We start from the raw sequence: 19,320 nt of genomic DNA on the forward strand, positions 1-19,320 counted from the left end.
CTGATAAACTGAAAGGTTTTGTTTGGTTTATTTTGTTTAACGTTCTATTAAACTGAAAGGCCTGTTAGGTTCCTGTGATGAAGCCAGGTGAAATGTTCAAGTTAACAGAGGTCAAGTTTTTTCAATGGAATATTAATCGTAACAATATAACGATATATTTTCGGGGTGGTTGTTACAGTTAATTAAACCTGTTTCGCAACTGTTGTGAAATAAATAAAGTTTACTTTTAAACATTTCAATTTGCTCCGCATTGTCACTATATAACGTTACCAAACAAAAGTAAGAGTTATCAGTTCTCTCATAATTCCCATTGGTGTAGAGGTATACCGAACAATGTTCGTGACGTCGTCACTCAATGACGTCGTTTTTTTTCTGACGTCACGTAATTAAGTATATTTTGACACGAACAATCGTGCTACCGGAGTTAAAAAACGGATTGATCACTGTAACATCACACAGTGTTATATTATGTAGTATACAATATTAATATACTCACGGTGGAATATATTGATTAAAATGTTAAAATTGAATTGAGGATTTTGTGTGTATTTCCACGAACTATGTTTTATTATTATTTTTTTCGGAAAGGATCGCCTGTAGTCGTGACGTCACAAGTACATGTCCCATTGACTTTGAATGGGATAACATTTTCATAGGGTGCATATAAGGAAAACTAAAAAATGAAAATATAAGTATTAAACGGCATTATTAAGGAAAGTTATTACCCTATAATTCTCAGAGGATTGCAGACAAATTAATTATAACGTTTGTTATTAAATTTGTCTGCAATCCTGGTCAAATTATAGGACCAGAACATCCCAAAAAAGGAAGTTTAATGTTTAAATATATTCCTTAAGACATAGTTATTGCTATAATTTTGAATACGTGCAGGTTAACATCCGTATTTGAAAAATACGAAAATCAAAAATTATTAACATTATTTTTGGTAACCTCACATCAACATTTCAATATTTCTTTCGATATAGTTTGACCTTTTCCGGTCAATACCCTTTTCATCACTGAAGGACAAAACTACCCTGTAACTCAGCTAATAACTTTGCGTCTCATTTGCATATAGCTCTTAATTTGTATTGAATTAAAATATGAAAGATGCTATTATCCTGCATTTTACGTGCAATCCTCAAAAGCCCTTCTTCTTTAAAATCAAGTTCATGTCTTCCAACAGAATCACGCAATCGACCTGTAATCCAGTTAATTCGTCCATGTAATATATGTGCCAATCTGAAAACGATTGTGACCTCATGATATATGACAATGACTTTACGTCATAAATTGAACACAGGCGAAATCAAGTTGTTGCCTCTATATTGATTTTGCCCACAGTTTGACTTTAATATCTTCCAAAGTTTAATTTTCTTAGTTATATGATGAAAGTTTTCTTAAATTTGTTTTCATTTCATATGAGATTAATGAATCTCGTCTCCAGATTTTAATTTTAAATATAAAGAAAACTTCATAAAATCTGATATGATGTGAGAGCGAATTTAAACTCCTATATCTATCAGGTGTACTGCTTGGTACTGATGAGAATATAGAGATCCTTAAAACGTGTGAGTTCTGAATCATATTGAAGATGTTGTTTTCCCTGCTGTTTTTGTAATAGAACGACAAACCTTAAAAAATCCTTACTTTTCGAAAGTGAAATCGATATTTTGAAGACTGGCTTACTGAAAGTTGTGAACAAATTACCAAAAATGTCCCTGATTGTTTTAACATCCTCAAATACTTCTACAACTTACTTTAATTGTTATTGCCGTGATTGTTTCGGGATACGTCACGCTAAGTTAAGTATTTAACGCATGCGTAACCTAGGCTTTAGATGAATTAGAAACGATTCCAATAAAAACGATTTTTTTTGTGAAGTCAATTCCAAAAAGAAACACTGTTTGCATTGTTGTAATTTTCAACAGAAATTATTTGGGATAACTTCTAATCATGCATGACAGTATAATCGTGTTTAGAATGAGTGATCTTACCTTGGGAACTAGTACACATAGTACACGTACATTGATTAAAACATAACGCTAGTGTAAATACAACACCAACACACGTTAACTTAGTTTTTTATTTTATTTTGTTCCCCGTTAGCTACTGCTTAGTGTTTGAAATGACGCCGCATGGAAAATGAATATTATAATGATGAGATAATGAGAGGTAGAAAAGTGCTAGTAAAGTCCCCCAGCCAGAAAAAGAATAAAAAAAAAAACAAAACATGAACAGATATTACACCAACACAGTAGACACATATCTGTTTATAGCACATTACACAATTGCATTTTTATGCATTTGTATAAGCTATCCTGTTTGTGAAACAGGATTCATATTATATCCCCCTATAAATATGCATAGACAGAAAGGAAAGACGATGAAACAGTGATAGTTACATATGGACGGATGTGATAAGGTTATCTCCCTTTATCAGAAAAAGAGAACATATAACATGGTTTTATCAAGTTGCTATGGTTACCCTTATTATATTCCAATGTGCCATGAATTTGAATTTCGTAAATATATCTTGATATTAACCGATTAAGTGTTCTCTTGTTCTTTAATAAGTATCACCAATTCATCACATATTCACACATTTGCTCATGTTTACACACATTTGCTCATAATTGATATTCTTCCGAAGAAAAATGGTCCCGTGTTTCGCTCTTGTTATTAACTGTTCTTCAGATGTTATGTATTGCCATGATTTCCTAAGTTGTTTCGAGACTCCCACGTTTGTTTTTTGCACCATCAACAAATTGCTTGATTTTTATAGTATACCAAATGTGTGGAAATCTGCCATGATTTCAAGTACCGAACGTCTGCCATGATTTCAAGCAAAAGTTTCAAAGAATGAATATTGATTTATCAATTTAATGAAATTAGTCTTTTCTGAAGCAGACCTCGCCTATTACTATTTTAAACTCTGCTTGGTTACCGCTAATATCACTTTCGTTTATGTCTACATCTAATATAGGCAGAGCCTCAGCCTTCCTGGATTCCAAGGTGAATACCTTCTGTCCCCATTCGTTGGACATCTGCAACAAAAGAGAAAGTCAGTGGTTATCTTCTATCTCTTACTTATCAGTGTACTTAACGTATATGATTGATTGCTCATAGAGGGGTAAGCATTTAAAATAGTGGGATATTTTGCTCTCTACTCAGTACAGAATATAGGCCACATGACTCAAACAGAGGCAGATTTAGGGGAATCACTATTGTAGACATTTATTTTGCACGAAGTTATGTTGACAAAGTGCTAGGTTCTCTATAATATGTATCTACACGTTGTATATATATTATTTATGTTTTCTTCAATTCAGTTGAAATAAACATAAGTAAAGTTACTTACATTGCAGTTATCCTCAAGTACCCTGACGTCAACATAACGAGGCTTCACACCGTCACGCTTGTTGGCCATGACATTGCAGCCGAGGAAGGTCTCGAATGAGGTTGTGCTGAGGCTGATGTCGTGATTTCTACATTTATATACTAAAGTTTGTCTTGAGCTGTCGCTGGCGTCTTGTAAATTCCTGATTTGTTTCTTTGTGGCTTTGTAATAGAACTGGACAAGGAAAAAGAATACACGTGTAGTGTAATAATACCTATATCCATAATGTAAGACCTATAAAGATAGGAACTATTTTACTTGCATGCACTTTAATCTCGAAACTGACCAAATGCTCAAATAAGGTTCGTAGAGTAAGACTGAGTAATAGCGAAGCACATCTGGCCAACATACAAATACTTACAATTACTGACAAATAGAAATATCACTTGTCTCTTAAATACAATATATTGTTAGAAGAAGAAAAAATCAAATCAGAAATGATTTCTCTTGACATGTCAAGGTAAACAAAATAAAGAATAAAGATCAAAGAACAACATCATGCATCATTGAAATGCTAAATAACTAAACTTTAAACGGTAACAAACATATGTTATTTATGCCTGTAATTTCTATTGAAAAGTACTTACTTCTTTTGTGCTTCCAATAAATGATTCAACGGAGTCCCATGTTAACTGCAAGTACAACAGAATCAGGGATAAATAAAATATCATCTTCCTGTTAATTCTGCAGGTTTTATTTTTCATCTTTGCTTTTGTATTTTTATAGCGGCTGTAAATCAGAGACATTTAAAGAAAATACTGTAAATACAAAAAGTCTGGAATAGAGGATTTCCATCCTGCACCAGAAAATAAATCTAATCTAATCATATATACGTCATTATATGAACTAACTTTAGCTTTATTGCGTGTTTATGTGTACATAAGCTTTATATATGTGTAAATTATCTTGATGTAATTGATTAGAAAAAAAAAATACTAACCTCATCTTGTCCTGGTTTTAAGCAAGTTTCTCTCCTAGCAAACCTACAGTATGCCCTGATAGCGTTGTTAATCTCCATGCCGTCAGGATCAATCATATAATATCCTTCAAAAGCAAAGTTTCAAACTTTATCAAATATACATATCATATATAATTCAACATCAAATTAAAGTAAACGAAAGTCGTTCGAGCAAGAGAGATGAAAACTGTCAGTTGAATGTCCTAGTGTCAAAGCATACCGTTTTTGAGTTGTGCTTTAGCCTCATCAGTCGTCTGGGCGTCGTACAGGTGGGCGCAATCCCTAGCCGGTGCTTTCTTTGTTCCGTCAGGAACGTAAAGACGGGAGATGGAATCTTGTAAGCCACTCAGGAATGTGGATGGAAGTTCCTACAAAGGTATAAAACATTGCATAATTTATACGAAAACCTCTGATATTGATATTGTGATTTTAAAAATCAAATTTGAATTAACCCGTCGGGAACGTTAAGACCCGAGATGGAATATTGTAAGCCACTCAGGAATGTGGATGGAAGTTCCTACATTATATATTTTACACGAAAACCTCTGGTATTGATACTGTGTTCTTTAAGATCTAATTTGAATTGCTCGTTATTAACGTTAATGGAAGAAAATTACGTTTCGTCTGTTTTTTTTTTTTTTTTTTTATATATTTCATTTTTACATGTCCATTTTTTAACTGAACGGACATCAATTTTCGGTTACTTACCCTAAGAGCTTCATCATACATCTGTAATGAAAAGACATTAAACAAAAAGTCAGACATAACTTTCTCTTAATCAAATGATCCAGTGAAACTATGTTTACCAGATAAAAAGCATAGTTGTAAAAGTGATTATCTCTTTGAAAAAAAAAAAAAAAAATTCAAATAATTAGTATTTTTTTTACATTCGTTTTGACTATGTTGCTTGAATGATAAACTATTATTTTACTTACGTAGCTTCCTGCCTTCACTGGCGCTGCTGCTCCTCCGGAACACATTTGACCATATGCCTGTTAATTGAACGTTGAAGTTTACTTAATGTAAGTAGATCAGTTTCGAGAAAAAAATATTCAATATTTCAATTTTGCACTGTCTATTGTTTGATATCTTTTAAAGCTAAGCAATTTTGATGATATTTTCGTTTCGAAACATGAAAGAATCAATTATCATACATTAATTACTTTTAATGAATGAATACTATATCGTTCCCACTACTCCTAATAACTGTCTTTGATAACGCACACGCATTTTATATTTTCATATTGTCTTTGGGTTGGTTTCCGTTTTTCAATATGACATATGCGTGTTATTAAAATAATAACTTACTGGTGGTCCTGGAGATCCCCTTGGTCCTTGTGGTCCTTGTGGTCCCTACAATGCAACCATTTGATAATATAGTAGTACGTTGAACATATTGCAGATTTAAGAATTGTTTCGTAATTACATGTGAACCACTTTTTTCAAGTAATGTTCCTATTATGTGTTATTTCTACACAATGATGTAGATTATATTGTATTCGGTGAATACTTACACTGTCACCATCATTTCCGGCTGGTCCTCGGGGTCCCTTTAAAATAAAACGATACAAAACTATAAGGTATTTTGATTGAGTATATAATTATCACTCTAGCTATGGCGCAAGGGATGCTAATAAATGACATACTAGTATTGTAAAATATATTGATGTATGATCAAGTTGAAATAAGATATAATTTGATGTTTATCCCCCAGAAATAAAGTGTTATATTTGTTTGAATAAATAACACATATAGTTATCACGCACCTGTTGTCCTGGTAATCCCTGGGGTCCTGGCTCGCCATCACGGCCACTCTGTCCTCGTGGTCCTTGTACTCCCTAAGTGAGAACAAATTTAATGACTGGGCTGTAAGCTCATGATGCAATGATATTTCAGCTGTCTTTAAGTACTATAAATTTTCAAATCATTAATAAATAACAACACTTGCCCTGGTCTCATAAAATTACCTAAAAACGGAACGGATTATAAATCTTAGTTATGGTCAATAGAAAAGTTCCCTTTTTGTTGAATGTATCTATTGTATGCACCCTCGCTTGCTGATGCGATTATGATACGGCGGAAACAGGCTATTACATATATGACGAATGGATGTGTATTTATTTCTGTAAAACTAATCATATATTAAATTTTAATTGCGTAGTAATAAAATGTTCATTGTTACTTACGGGTTGTCCCGGGGGTCCTGGGGGTCCAGAATGTCCCATCTCACCAGCATTTCCCTTTTAGACAGATAAAACAATTAACGTAAAGGGAGTTAGCATTTAAGACAAAGCAAAACAATTTTTTTTGTATTTTTGGTTCGATAAACTTTATAAATTGTTTTCGATGCATGTGAATATTATAATTATCTAGGTCTTTTTTTTTGTTTTTTTTGCAAGAATAAATTTATTTATTGTGTTGCGCTATGAACTGAAATACTTCATAACATAATCCATGTACAGCACACTAATTTGTGTCCTAGGCTCGGTTATAACCGGAACAAGGACGTTAAGTCCCATCAATCAATCAATCAATCAGCACACTAATTGTTTGATATCGACTTCTCGTACTGTGACCGCGGATAAAGGAAAGATTAACCTTCCACAATGTAAGAACTTACTTGTGGTCCTGGTAATCCTTGCCCACCAGGCAAACCTGGCCATCCCTTATCTCCCTGTACAGAAAATAGCATTTCATGATATTAGGTTTCCATTTGAGCATTCATAAACCATGTTTAATATTAAAAGTTTACTCTGCAATATTGAATCAATCAAATTTATAAATAAAGTATTAGATAAGCTTTCAATTATAGTATACATGCGAAAAATGCTGATAATAGTATGTATACATATTTTAGCAGGATAATTAATAAGTCGCCCATACTCTTAATCCTGGGGCTCCAGAGTCGCCCTTGTCACCTTGTGGTCCCGCAGGTCCCTGCAAATTACGAAAAGATGTTGAAGAATTCAAACCCTATCAAATTTGCATTATAATCTTTTTCAAATTGTAACTCAAATGATTTAAGTGAGTTTTGTTATGAAACAACCATGTTAATACAGACAGAAACGTAAAGGTATATGAGAATTAAAAAAAACTTTATCCGTTAGTAAAATAAATAGTATATCATTTGAATGCATTAATTGGCAAACTACCGATTAAAATGTAACTTGATCATTGGTATATCAAATCGCACTTTAATTTGATGGGAAAGAATTCATAATACTAATAAATTCTCTGCTGTAGTATCAGCCAAGTGGTTGGAAGGGACGTGCTTAAATATTAAATGTCTCAACGTAAATATTAAGATTAAAAGATTACTTATTCAAAGCACTGATGAAAAATGTGGGATCAAATACAACCATCCTTTTACCCACCTGTTCTCCAGGTTGTCCTGGTGCTCCGACTGGGCCGCTCTCTCCTGATGCTCCCTAAAACAGTGAATACTTCTGTTAACAGTGTTTATCTGTGTTGGTAAAATACTTTACATATATATAGCTATATAGTCACACGTAACAAACAAATATATAACATGACCAATCTGTGCATAAACTCACCCTCTCTCCTCGTTCACCTTGATCTCCAGGTGAACCGACCGATCCCATAGGTCCCTGGAATGCATAATAAAAAAGTTATAAATGTTATGCAGTTAAAACGAAAACAGGGGGAAAACTAGCAGAAACTAAGCTTCGTATCATAAAACAAAATATTATTTATTTAAAAAAAAGCAAAGACATGTTAATATCAACGATATTACTTTTAATATGATTTAATTAATTTTTAGATTGCCATGTTATAAAGTAGTTCACTAATATTTAAATTGTGTACTCTAGTGATTATTGATGAGAGGTAAGGTTACTACACGACGGTTTACCTGTGGTCCAGGGGGTCCCTGGAGTCCGTTCGTGCCCATCGGTCCTCTGTCTCCCTTTGATCCTGTCAGGCCTGGGGGTCCCATGTTGCCATCCATGCCAGGTGATCCCTAAAAATCACCATAACGTCATTTTCGCAAGTGATGAATTCGATCACCATGGAAACATACTCGAGCAATGCATGACGAATTGTCTTTGTCTACCTATACCATATCCTTTTGAATATAAACTAATTTAACGTGTCGTAATGTTTGCCTTTTTAATTTATGACCGCAGATGAATAGGCCAAAACGTAATGCAATACACAATTATTTAGTTTCTTTTATTTAGATTTTTTTAAATTATTTTAATAAGGGATTTGTTTTGAACAAATTAAAATGCATCGTCAATGGTCTATGTGACGTCACGTTTTTCGCCCCATTTACGTTTTTTTTTCATAGAAAAAAAACTCAACCACTCAGAAAATTGCATTCTGCATACAAGCAATGGAAAATTAGTTATAATTTCATAATATACTAAAATGAATATAAAAGTAAATTTACAGTCTCTCCAGGCAGTCCAGGGTATCCGGCGCCTCCCATGGGTCCTGGTGATCCTGGAGGTCCAGGGATACCGTCCAGTCCATCTTTTCCGGGGTTTCCTGTCGGACCCTGTCAATCGTGATATTACTATATTATGGAGATATTCTTAAAGCCTTCCTTTTCCACATTTCCTTATGAATATATGCCTTGCAATTCTAGACTACTATAACCATATATAAATGCAGCCAATTTAAGAATTCTTTGGACGAGTTAAATAAAATCGGAGAAGCATGAACTGTTCTGACTGAACTACGAAAAAGTAGTGAAATAAATTTATCATGTAAAACATATATGCTACAGTTGTAGCTGTACATTAACCTAAAAAGGATTCAAAAGAAGAATTTGTGGAAAGAACATACTTGTGGTCCCGCTTCTCCAACAGGTCCAATCTCTCCCGGCATTCCAGGGAATCCTGGTCCACCTCTCTCTCCCTGGGGTCCAACGGCGCCGACAGGGCCTTGTGCTCCCTGTCAAATTTATTTGGTTATATGAAAGCACTACAATTCTTGACTATCTATACAATAGCAATATTGTTCGGTTCACATATTCCTTTTAAGCGTAAAATATTGTGATATAAAAGTATGGATTTATTTTTAGTTTATCTGTAAAGGTATATGTTGATATTTTTGGGAAATCTTACAATCTGTCCATCGCTTCCCCTGTCACCAGGGGCACCATCAGTTCCCGGGAATCCCGCAGCACCAGTTGATCCAGGAGGTCCTGGTGGTCCAATTTCTCCATGATCTCCCTGAAATTGCACGATAGATTAAAAGTTCGATATCGTGATACATGATAAATAAGAATGATACTAAAATCAGAAATAAGAAATAGCTTACATAAAGCTACTTTGACTTTGATAATCTCCCTAAAAAAGGGAGAAGAAACGTGATTCGGTAACATAAAATAGGAAGATATACAAGTATATGCTTTTGGATTTTTTTAAAGTACAATTGTTAATGGTTTTACTTTCTGCTTACGATGCTATACAAGAATCATTTCTATTTTATTTTAAAATGTAAATGGCTTTCTTACCTGCTCTCCTGCCCTACCGGCTGGTCCAGCCATTCCGGTATTTCCCTTCTCGCCTGGTAAACCTCCTGGTCCTGGCCTGCCTGGGGCACCTGGGGAACCTGAAAGTCCCATAGCACCAGTCTCTCCAGCAGAACCTGGTGAACCGTTAAGTCCATCTTGGCCCTGCAAATTGAGTTTATGCAAGGCAGAAATTATCAACCGTATTCATGATATTATGATATTAATATAATCATGGCCTCTGAAGAAAAAAAATGTTCATATTCATAAGCTTGACGTTTATGACAATCACTCACATATCTAAGCAGGGGAGAAAGTAAATTTCGTTTTTAAAAAATCGGCAATGTACAGGTTATTGTAAAATACAGCACCTGTCTTAAATCGAGTTTTCGTAAACATGTACTATTTCACGTGAAGATAGGAACCATAATGAACTTAAATTGGCCTATATATGTTACAAGATGTATAGCTTGACGCAAGGGTATGTATATGAGAAGTTCTTTATTTTTTAAGAGAGTTTGTACCAAAATGCCAAAATTGGTTGGTGCACGTTATTCTGAGTTGAGATAACTTTTATTTACTCAAAACCTTCCTGTGATGTATCTATAACAAATCAATAGAATGTATAACTGTAGTCTCCGGCATGTACTTACAGGAGCGCCGGCAGCTCCAGGTTCCCCTGGGTATCCTCTTGGTCCTGGGTCACCCTAAAATAACAACAAATAGTATAATCATTTCGTCCATAGCAGCATCCATATACTGCATACATGTAGTTGATATTATTCGTGGATGTTTATATTTGCTATATTCCCGATCTTTCAATATTACGCGAAAATAAGTACGAACTGCAGAAGTTTTCAAAGGCGTGACTGCGCGAAATTAATATCCACGAAATAGACCTAACCAAGACAACCTCGAAATATAAGCCCCTTGAAATTTAACAACTATGCATTATTGCAGCGCGAGAGATGAGATTAAACAAAATTTAAATAAAAAAATTGAAATATGTTTACTTATACATCCAGTGAACAACTAAATAACCTACCCTTGGTCCAGATTTGCCTTCGTCTCCCTCAGGTCCGCTTTCGCCGGCTGGTCCCTAAAGAAGATACATGTACATGCAGATTATGTAGAAACTATCTAAGATATCCATTGTTCGTTTCATCATTAATGTATTAGATAATGCAATTTACTTATGTATGAATGAGTCCTGACCAGCTGATATTGATTTACTAAATGAAATATGGAATCTCTGTCGATTCCGATTGAGCATTTCTTTACCGATAACCTCTACATACCGGTGGTCCCATTGGTCCTAATGCACCTGGTGGTCCAGCGTAACCTCTTGATCCTCCCTCTCCAGGTTCTCCTGATGCTCCGGCCTCTCCAGGTGGCCCACGGTCTCCCTTCTCTGGTGAAGTAAAACTGGCAGGTCCGACAAGTCCCGGTGTTCCTGGTGCTCCCTGTTCTCCTGGCACACCCTGCAGACCTGGGGCTCCAGATTCGCCTGGCTCTCCCTATCAACACAATATTTATTGACGTTGGGTATATAAGATCGTGGTTTTAATTGAAATATAATGTCTAACTTAACCTACGGCAAAATACAGAAAATGGTTTATTTACCAACGCCAAAATGACATACATTTTCTAGATAAACATTTGCATGATTATACCACGATATAAGCTTAATAGAAAGGAGTCTCGAGGACAATACAACTATATTTTTGTCACAGTAGGATCGAATGTTCATCGATTTCTGTTATATATCAAGGATCACACTGTCTGGAATAACTTATTTTAACTTAATAAGAACGTATTCAAACAACATCGGTTAAAGCAGTGAACTGTGTTGCTATGATGACACACTATGTGATATTTGTCTGCAAATTGTGTTATATATAAACATAAACTTTAAACTTTGAAAACCATAACATTTCAATATGTAAATACACACAATGCACCCGCAGAAATATAGCCCTTTCGCCCTTTCCTTATGGTATATCTTAGACTGTTTTCGAATCCTCTCTATACATATTAAGCACTTTGATCTCTAAAAGTAAAACGCTTGCATGGTAATAGACCAAATAATTGGAATTTATCATTTCTACTGTAATCACTCAACGGTAATAAAGTGTAAAAATATATGTATATGACTTACAGTGAAACCTTGACTTCCTCGTAATCCTGGTGGTCCGGCCTCTCCTGGAAGACCCTAATTAAATAGGATAACTAATTGAATATCTTTGTCAAAACATTATGTATTTGCATGCTTGCTCAAACCGCAAGAGAGGAAGCCAAAAAACGTATGTTAATGAAGATGCATAAAGACAATAACAAACATTATTATGCATATTTTCATTATCAGAAAAAAAATGTAAGATAGTTATTGAGTCAAAAATTTACTTACTACGAGTCCGGGTGATCCACTATCACCGCGTGTTCCTGGTGGTCCCGGGGGTCCCTAAAAATAATATGAAAGATGAATTCAAACGATCAGTTATTGACTATTTGATATTACTTTACATTACGACATGACTAATGATAAAGGATTTATCAAATATGGTAGCATTTTGGAGCCTGTTCTAAATCATGAAATAAAAATATGAAAGTAGTTCCGCTTACGGATTGTCCGACTTCTCCAGAAGGTCCTTCGCCTCCCCTTTCTCCAGGTGCACCAGTCGGTCCAACGGGTCCGGGCTCTCCGGGGAATCCTCGGTCACCCTGGAAAACAGTCCAGGATAAAATAGAGCAAGGGACTTATTATAGCGAAATAAACACCCAAAACAATAGGAGACTGTAAGGGATGAATAAATATTGTAACTATTTAATTAATAGTTCTATATCCACGCAATATATTTCTCTGTACAAAATGATCCAAACAAGGTCTTTTAGAACCAGTTGAAGAACTCTGTCGTCATTCAAATGTACACAATTCAAACTACTTGTATCATACTTCTTTCTTCAACTACAATACTTATTTTAAACAGCCAATTTGAATAAATATATAGACATCAATTTCGAGGTAATGTTTTTGGATTCATCTGTACATTGAATAACTTACTCTTCCTCCAGCCTCTCCGGGAACTCCTGGCTCTCCCATGATTCCTGATTCTCCAGGTCTTCCAGACTCTCCCGGAGCACCGGCTTGTCCAGTTATTCCCTAAAATTCAAAGTACACATTGTACAGCTGAATATAGGAAAACATTAGAAAGAGCCACACGATCTTATCTAGTAAATTGTTTTATCTATAAATCATTATTTCTTTTTACCTTGATTTAGAAAATATATATATACATTTAAAGGACACAGACTGATGAATACCAAATACTAAAAGTTAAAAACAAATCGTATGAAATACATACCGCTAACACTCTATGAAACGCCTATAGTTGATATATTTATTCATACTTGTTAATAAGCAGAGAAATATTATTATGGATGATGCAATTATTGTGAGACATGCTTTATTGTACCTGGAATCCTGGTTCTCCAATCTGTCCAGTCTCCCCACGCTCACCTTGTGGTCCCTATTTACAAAACAAAAAACAAATTAGGGTTCATATTATTATTGAAATCTGATGATAAAAATAATGTTGAATTATTTCATATCCATCTGTCTATAACAACTAAAACTTACTACGCTCCCTGGTGGTCCCTGAGGTCCACCCTCTCCTGAAGGTCCCCTCTCACCACGTGGTCCGGGTCGCCCAGCTGGTCCCGTGTCTCCAGGCCTTCCAGCGGTACCCTATATACCAAGATTAAAGCAGATATTTTCATATGACATTCACAAGTCTGAGAACTAACACATTAACATCAGTAGAGCCGTGGAGTGTGTTATTGTTAGGGTATGGTTCTATGTTACGGGATAGTTATATCCCCATTCATAGAATATTTTGATCAATTGCACAGTCCGGTTGCTTTAAATCTTAACGGAGAAATGCGTATGGTAATGATCAACTACTCATTAAATGATTCTTTCTGAAGAATGGTGAATCCCATAAAAATATAAGAAATGCGCACGTAGGTTACTATATGCCTTTGATATAAATGATCTATCTTTACCACATTTTAAGTTTGTCGGATGTAGCAAATATTGAAAAAAAAAGATAAAATAAAATAAAACGATTACACGTACGTCATCTCCTTTTGGTCCAGATTGCCCTGGCAGACCGGGTACGCCTGCTGGTCCGGTAGGTCCTTGCTCTCCAGCCTTTCCAGTTTCCCCTGGGATTCCCTTAACACAAAAAAAAAAAAAAAAATAATAGTATTTGATACTGGTAATGTGCAAAGTAATTTTGATATCTGAAGTTTGTTAAGAAAAGCCGATTGAGTCATTAAATCTGTTAACGAAATGATTGTATATATTGGTAGAAAATGAAGATTCACTTACAGCTACTCCAGTTGGTCCTTGTCGTCCATTGTTTCCACTAATTCCTGGTTGTCCCTAGAAACATATAAATTTTATTTCATTTTTTGAATTGTACTTTCATGGGGAGGAACTTACTGATATTCATTGATAAAAGCAAATCATGCATATCGTTCTAAGAACTTAAAATGGGAGACAACTTACTCGTGGTCCTGGTGACCCTGGTAATCCTGCCGCTCCTTGCTGTCCCTGTAAGTCAATAAACATATCGTGAGGCAAAAAGTGAAATTAACATCGCTCTTCATTACTAATAACTACGAAGTGTATATCCCTGATCTAACTGCACCAGTTGTAAAACAAATACCGACATAATAACGAAATAGTAAGAGTATCTTACAGTCTGACAAACTCAGCTTCAAAAAACTACCCCGTGGTCGCAAATAATGCGCCACAAATTACGTTCGAAAAAATGAAAACTTTCGCACAAATACAATGAAGAGTTCTTAACCTAAATACTTCAGTTAATTTATTTACGTTCTCTCCGGGTTCACCAGACTCTCCAGTTGCTCCCCTCTCGCCGTCATTGCCTTGTTGACCTGGAGGTCCCATTGCTCCTGGCATTCCCTGCAGACCTTGAGGCCCCTTGGATTAAGAAAATGATACATTAGATAATTATAGTAATCTTAAACATGATAAGTATTTGTCTTCGTAAAAAGCAGTTGTATTGAACAACAATGACACCTTTGGAACTACGTTGTCAAGACATTGTTGATGCAACCTAGAAAAACTAATTGGTATATAAAGTGTGAAATTGCTCCTTCCCGCGCATATTACGAGAACTTAAAGTAATAACAGTGAATGATTGAATAAAAACATCAATAACGGGCGCAAAATAATTCCATATGTTAATGAACATATAAAACGAAAATGGTTTTGCGATACGCTAAATAGTACTGAAAAGATTAACAATACACAGAAATTGTACGGTATGGCATTACCATGATTGTAGCGTTATAGTTGATGATTCCTTTTGTTACAGAACCATCACAGATAGTATTCATTGCAACGCATATATTTAGCAATAGCGCGAATTCGCTTGGTTAAAGAAACACTTATTACATATCATTCCTCATTAAGTATCACTTACCCTGTCTCCAGATATTCCTGATGCTCCCATCGGTCCAGGTAATCCTTGTGGTCCCTAAACATATAGAATATTCTCAAATATTTTTGTGATATACGTACGTTCATAAATATTTGAAAATAAGAATACCTACTTATTGCATTATTGGTTTGAATATCAGAAAATAATTTTGAAATTCCATCCGAAATATATTGTGAATTTAAGAATATTTAGAAATAACTAACACGTGTTCCTGGATTTCCAGCCAATCCCGGCAGGCCACGTTCTCCCTGAGCGCCAGGCAGACCTTGTCGTCCCGGGCTTCCTTCCCGACCGTCGGCACCATTGTTTCCCTACAAAATCGTAACAAGCCTTTAAACGACAGTTCAATTTGAAACTGAGATGATTGTTTGAATTAGTTTATTATTTGACATTCCTTTACCTATTGCTTATTTGTAGTTCGAATAATGTATTACTACCATTGCATCATTAAACTGGTAAGAACTTGGATTTCAATATCTGATCTTGCCAATTAGTAAATTATAGCATCAACAAAATGTGGTAAAATATAACAATCTCAGTTTTAAGAAGCTCCAAAGGATAGTTCCTAGTGTTCTGGAAGAGATATTGCCCCCTGTTTCCCTACTTCTGACAGCCGCCTTGCAAAACTTCCTTAAATCAAAGTCTATTTTCTTACTTAAACAAAAGTGCAAGGTATACCATCGAACGTCTTTTCGAAGCATTCATGATCTCGACCATAAAACCAATAATCACACCATTGTGTCTTCTTGTTGAATTTAAAAATAATAATACATACCGGTTCACCCTTCATTCCCATTGCTCCTGACTCGCCAGACTCTCCCGGTGGTCCTTGGGGTCCTGGGAATCCTGGAGAACCTGGAGCACCTTGCAGACCCTAGAGAATGATAAATATATGCATCTGTGTTAAAACTTATAACTATTGTATTTATTAACCATGCAATAAAAAGTATTCATATAGTTACGTTCTATTTAGTTTTTTTAAGTTCTAAAAATGTGAACAAAATATCATAAACCTCATTTCATAACACTTGTCATAGACCGGTGGCCACAGTGAGGACCGAAGAAGGTAACCAGGTAGTTACCGAAAGCTTGAGTAGACTTATGACGATAGACACGATACGATATCTAGCCCTAGCCTATTCATTCCAGAACCAAAACACAATAACACAAACAATAACATCTACAAGAAACAACACTATTGGTAACTAACAAATGTTATAAGGGTTCTATGAATTTCTCAGAAATGTCGTTCGGGTACGGTGGAGTAATGAACAAACTATATTTAAAAATATTTCGTTCATGATGTGAATAACTTTATATTACAGTTTTTATCGCAATATTGACACCTGTAGCTTTAAATTCAGCAGTACCTGTTCTCCCTTAGAACCACTAGCGCCATCACGTCCTGGTTGACCAGCCTCTCCTGGTGTACCGGGTGGTCCAGAGATTCCATTCTCACCCGGTGGTCCTGAGAGACCCATAGGTCCACGCTGACCAGCTTGTCCAGAATCACCCTGTTTTATATAAGCTTGCGTATTCAAAAGTGTAAATTTATGAATAGTCCGTTGACTATCAAAATAATATGAATATCAAAATAGTTTTAAGAAGCCAACGTTCCACTGGAAATATTTCAAGACAGATTTCATATTCGTTATCGAAAGAGTGCATTAGAACGTTGAAAGAAGAAAAGTATGTAGAGCATTGTATTGCTTTATTTTTAAGGAGTCCCAACCTTTGCTCCTGGGCTGCCAGAGAAACCTGGGGGTCCTGGATTTCCTGTTGGTCCCTGGGATCCAGTCTCTCCTGGATTTCCATCCATACCCCGGAGTCCCTGAAAATAAATGATATATAATATTATTGATTGTTGTGGTGTTTTTTTTAGAACATTGAAATAAATATATTGGCAAATTACGAAACAGAAAAATATTTATCTTCATTATACAAAACTGGAATAAAACCTACCATTGGTCCTGGCGATCCGTCCCTTCCACGTTCTCCCGTTGCTCCAGTAGGTCCCATTGGTCCTGGTGCCCCAGGTGGACCAGAAAGCCCAGAGGGTCCCTTTTGTGAAAGAAATATTAAAAACAATTATTTCAAATACAGATATATTTTAGTTATGTTTTATCATTTTAAAACAATATCAAAGCTAAACGAATAGATGAAGAAGGCCTACCTTTCCTTGGCCCACATATCTAATTATAACACTTAAGCAAATGGTCTTGGAAAGTGTATCCTTTCTTCTCTTTGTGTTTTTCGACCTCAATCTGTCGTTCTCGTTTTTATGTTCTGTAGTATTTCTGATAGTGCTTTATTCAAATCAATATACACTGTACAACTTTAACCCTTTTTATGATGTCGTAAATATAAAAACAGCTAACCTTTGGTCCCTGTGCTCCTATTGGTCCTTCTTTTCCAGTGCTTCCGGGAAATCCCTGTGGAATAATGTAGAAAGTATGTATTATGCACAGGAAGGATAGAACTGCTATGCTTTATGTGAAATCAAATGCTAATCGTTTCAGAATTGGAACGCATTCCATGGGAATACATCTAGAGAGCAGCATTTATCTATATTGAGGAAATGTGGTGTCTTCAGATATAAACAACTACATGAATCAAACTACACTACATGTATCTTGCTATAACTCACCCTGTGGCCCTTAGGTCCTGGCAAGCCAGGCATACCCGGACGTCCTGGGTTTCCCTAAAACAAAGCATAATATTATCATATGATCTACAACTAACATGTTACAGTAAATCCGGATGTACGGTATTGTAGAAAATCGTAAAAAATAATCCATTTTGTATATTATCAAAACGTCAATATGCATACACCTTTGATTAATTGAAGTCAAGTATCTTACAAATTTAATTAAATATTGATGTATTTATAATAAAATATCAAAATACATCCAGTTAATAGCATAGTGCTTTTTTGAGAACTCACTGGAGAGCCGATCGGTCCAGATGGTCCTTGTTCGCCTGGCAATCCTTCATCACCCTGTAACAGGACAAAAAGATCATCGACGTCGTAAAAAAATAAATTAGATACAATTCATACAACACAAATCATATGTGTATGTATAATTAATAAATAAAAGGTTTTAACATTAAAGCATATTTATGATTTTATTGTGATCCTGTTGCTACTTTAGTTACACAAAATTCCACTTACATCAGCTCCTGGTGGACCGGATGGGCCTGGGAATCCTCGCTGTCCTGGTTGTCCCTAAAGAAAGAGAAAACGGTTTCAAATTTAGTGCGCAGCTAAAACAAAACAAAAATCAAAATTAGAACTAGTTTCAATTTTTTGAATAAAATGCAGACATGGTAAAGTCGTAGTAAATATTTCATTTTTAAAATGTTCAAGCCACAGTCAACAAAATATTGTAAGTGGAGCTACTGCGGTAAGTAGCATAGTAACACAAACAATGAAAGAAATCAATTGTCCAGACTGTGTCTCAAAATCACAACCTACTGCAGCTAATCGTTTAGCCAGAACTACCCGCAGCTTACACCCCTCACCATCCACGTTATTAAAAAGAGAACGGGTCAATGAGTAATGGTTGTCCCGAAACCCTGACATGGTTATAGTGACAAATCCTCTTTCAGATGATGTGAATACCTGAATCGTAATGTTCAAGTACATCACATATATTCAACGCAGAACAGTTACTACAGAATTCAACTATCTAACCCTCGGCTCACCAACACATAGTACATATGATAATTATCCTAATGGTTAGATATATTAAATAGTAACACAAATGACAAGTCAGACAATTTTATGACTCCTGCCCTCACTGGTCCTGGAACTCACGCTTTACGGCACCCAATACCCTAGCCTCCAATGGCGCAGTGTACATACGTGATATTTGATTTTTATTTTGCGATATAAAATACCTTAAAAATGACAGAGTATGCATGCATATGGAAGGTAAATTGGTATCAATCT

The 19,320-nt window shown here is 35.4% G+C and overlaps 1 protein-coding gene across 2 annotated transcripts in view; it reads right to left on the minus strand.

Annotated features, from left to right (window-relative positions):
• Positions 1–2,072: 2,072 nt before the first annotated feature.
• Positions 2,073–19,320, minus strand: part of LOC117316312 (collagen alpha-1(I) chain-like) — a 30,021-nt gene continuing 12,773 nt past the window's right edge. The window contains exons 7-49 of one of the 2 annotated variants that reach the window (XM_033870854.1): positions 18,541–18,594; positions 18,313–18,366; positions 18,016–18,069; positions 17,747–17,800; positions 17,331–17,429; positions 17,101–17,199; positions 16,739–16,882; positions 16,144–16,242; positions 15,572–15,679; positions 15,351–15,404; positions 14,738–14,845; positions 14,408–14,452; positions 14,228–14,281; positions 13,973–14,071; positions 13,475–13,582; positions 13,311–13,364; positions 12,899–12,997; positions 12,460–12,558; positions 12,245–12,298; positions 11,996–12,049; positions 11,136–11,354; positions 10,883–10,936; positions 10,491–10,544; positions 9,841–10,002; positions 9,449–9,556; positions 9,168–9,275; positions 8,770–8,877; positions 8,230–8,337; positions 7,913–7,966; positions 7,733–7,786; positions 7,242–7,295; positions 6,979–7,032; positions 6,545–6,598; positions 6,125–6,196; positions 5,873–5,908; positions 5,667–5,711; positions 5,294–5,350; positions 5,067–5,087; positions 4,579–4,726; positions 4,341–4,444; positions 3,988–4,032; positions 3,362–3,574; positions 2,073–3,047 (exon numbers count right to left, since the gene is read on the minus strand). In XM_033870854.1, the coding sequence (XP_033726745.1) occupies positions 2,892–3,047; positions 3,362–3,574; positions 3,988–4,032; positions 4,341–4,444; positions 4,579–4,726; positions 5,067–5,087; positions 5,294–5,350; positions 5,667–5,711; positions 5,873–5,908; positions 6,125–6,196; positions 6,545–6,598; positions 6,979–7,032; positions 7,242–7,295; positions 7,733–7,786; positions 7,913–7,966; positions 8,230–8,337; positions 8,770–8,877; positions 9,168–9,275; positions 9,449–9,556; positions 9,841–10,002; positions 10,491–10,544; positions 10,883–10,936; positions 11,136–11,354; positions 11,996–12,049; positions 12,245–12,298; positions 12,460–12,558; positions 12,899–12,997; positions 13,311–13,364; positions 13,475–13,582; positions 13,973–14,071; positions 14,228–14,281; positions 14,408–14,452; positions 14,738–14,845; positions 15,351–15,404; positions 15,572–15,679; positions 16,144–16,242; positions 16,739–16,882; positions 17,101–17,199; positions 17,331–17,429; positions 17,747–17,800; positions 18,016–18,069; positions 18,313–18,366; positions 18,541–18,594 (3,681 nt within the window). In that variant the 3' untranslated portion in view covers positions 2,073–2,891. Of the gene's footprint in view, positions 3,048–3,361; positions 3,575–3,987; positions 4,033–4,340; positions 4,445–4,578; positions 4,727–4,779; positions 4,876–5,066; positions 5,088–5,293; positions 5,351–5,666; positions 5,712–5,872; positions 5,909–6,124; positions 6,197–6,544; positions 6,599–6,978; positions 7,033–7,241; positions 7,296–7,732; positions 7,787–7,912; positions 7,967–8,229; positions 8,338–8,769; positions 8,878–9,167; positions 9,276–9,448; positions 9,557–9,840; positions 10,003–10,490; positions 10,545–10,882; positions 10,937–11,135; positions 11,355–11,995; positions 12,050–12,244; positions 12,299–12,459; positions 12,559–12,898; positions 12,998–13,310; positions 13,365–13,474; positions 13,583–13,972; positions 14,072–14,227; positions 14,282–14,407; positions 14,453–14,737; positions 14,846–15,350; positions 15,405–15,571; positions 15,680–16,143; positions 16,243–16,738; positions 16,883–17,100; positions 17,200–17,330; positions 17,430–17,746; positions 17,801–18,015; positions 18,070–18,312; positions 18,367–18,540; positions 18,595–19,320 lie in introns of those variants that run through there. The other variant, XM_033870860.1, reaches the window with a different exon arrangement.

This window comes from Pecten maximus, chromosome 2, assembly GCF_902652985.1.
Source record: "Pecten maximus chromosome 2, xPecMax1.1, whole genome shotgun sequence".
Lineage (NCBI taxonomy): Eukaryota > Metazoa > Mollusca > Bivalvia > Pectinida > Pectinidae > Pecten > Pecten maximus.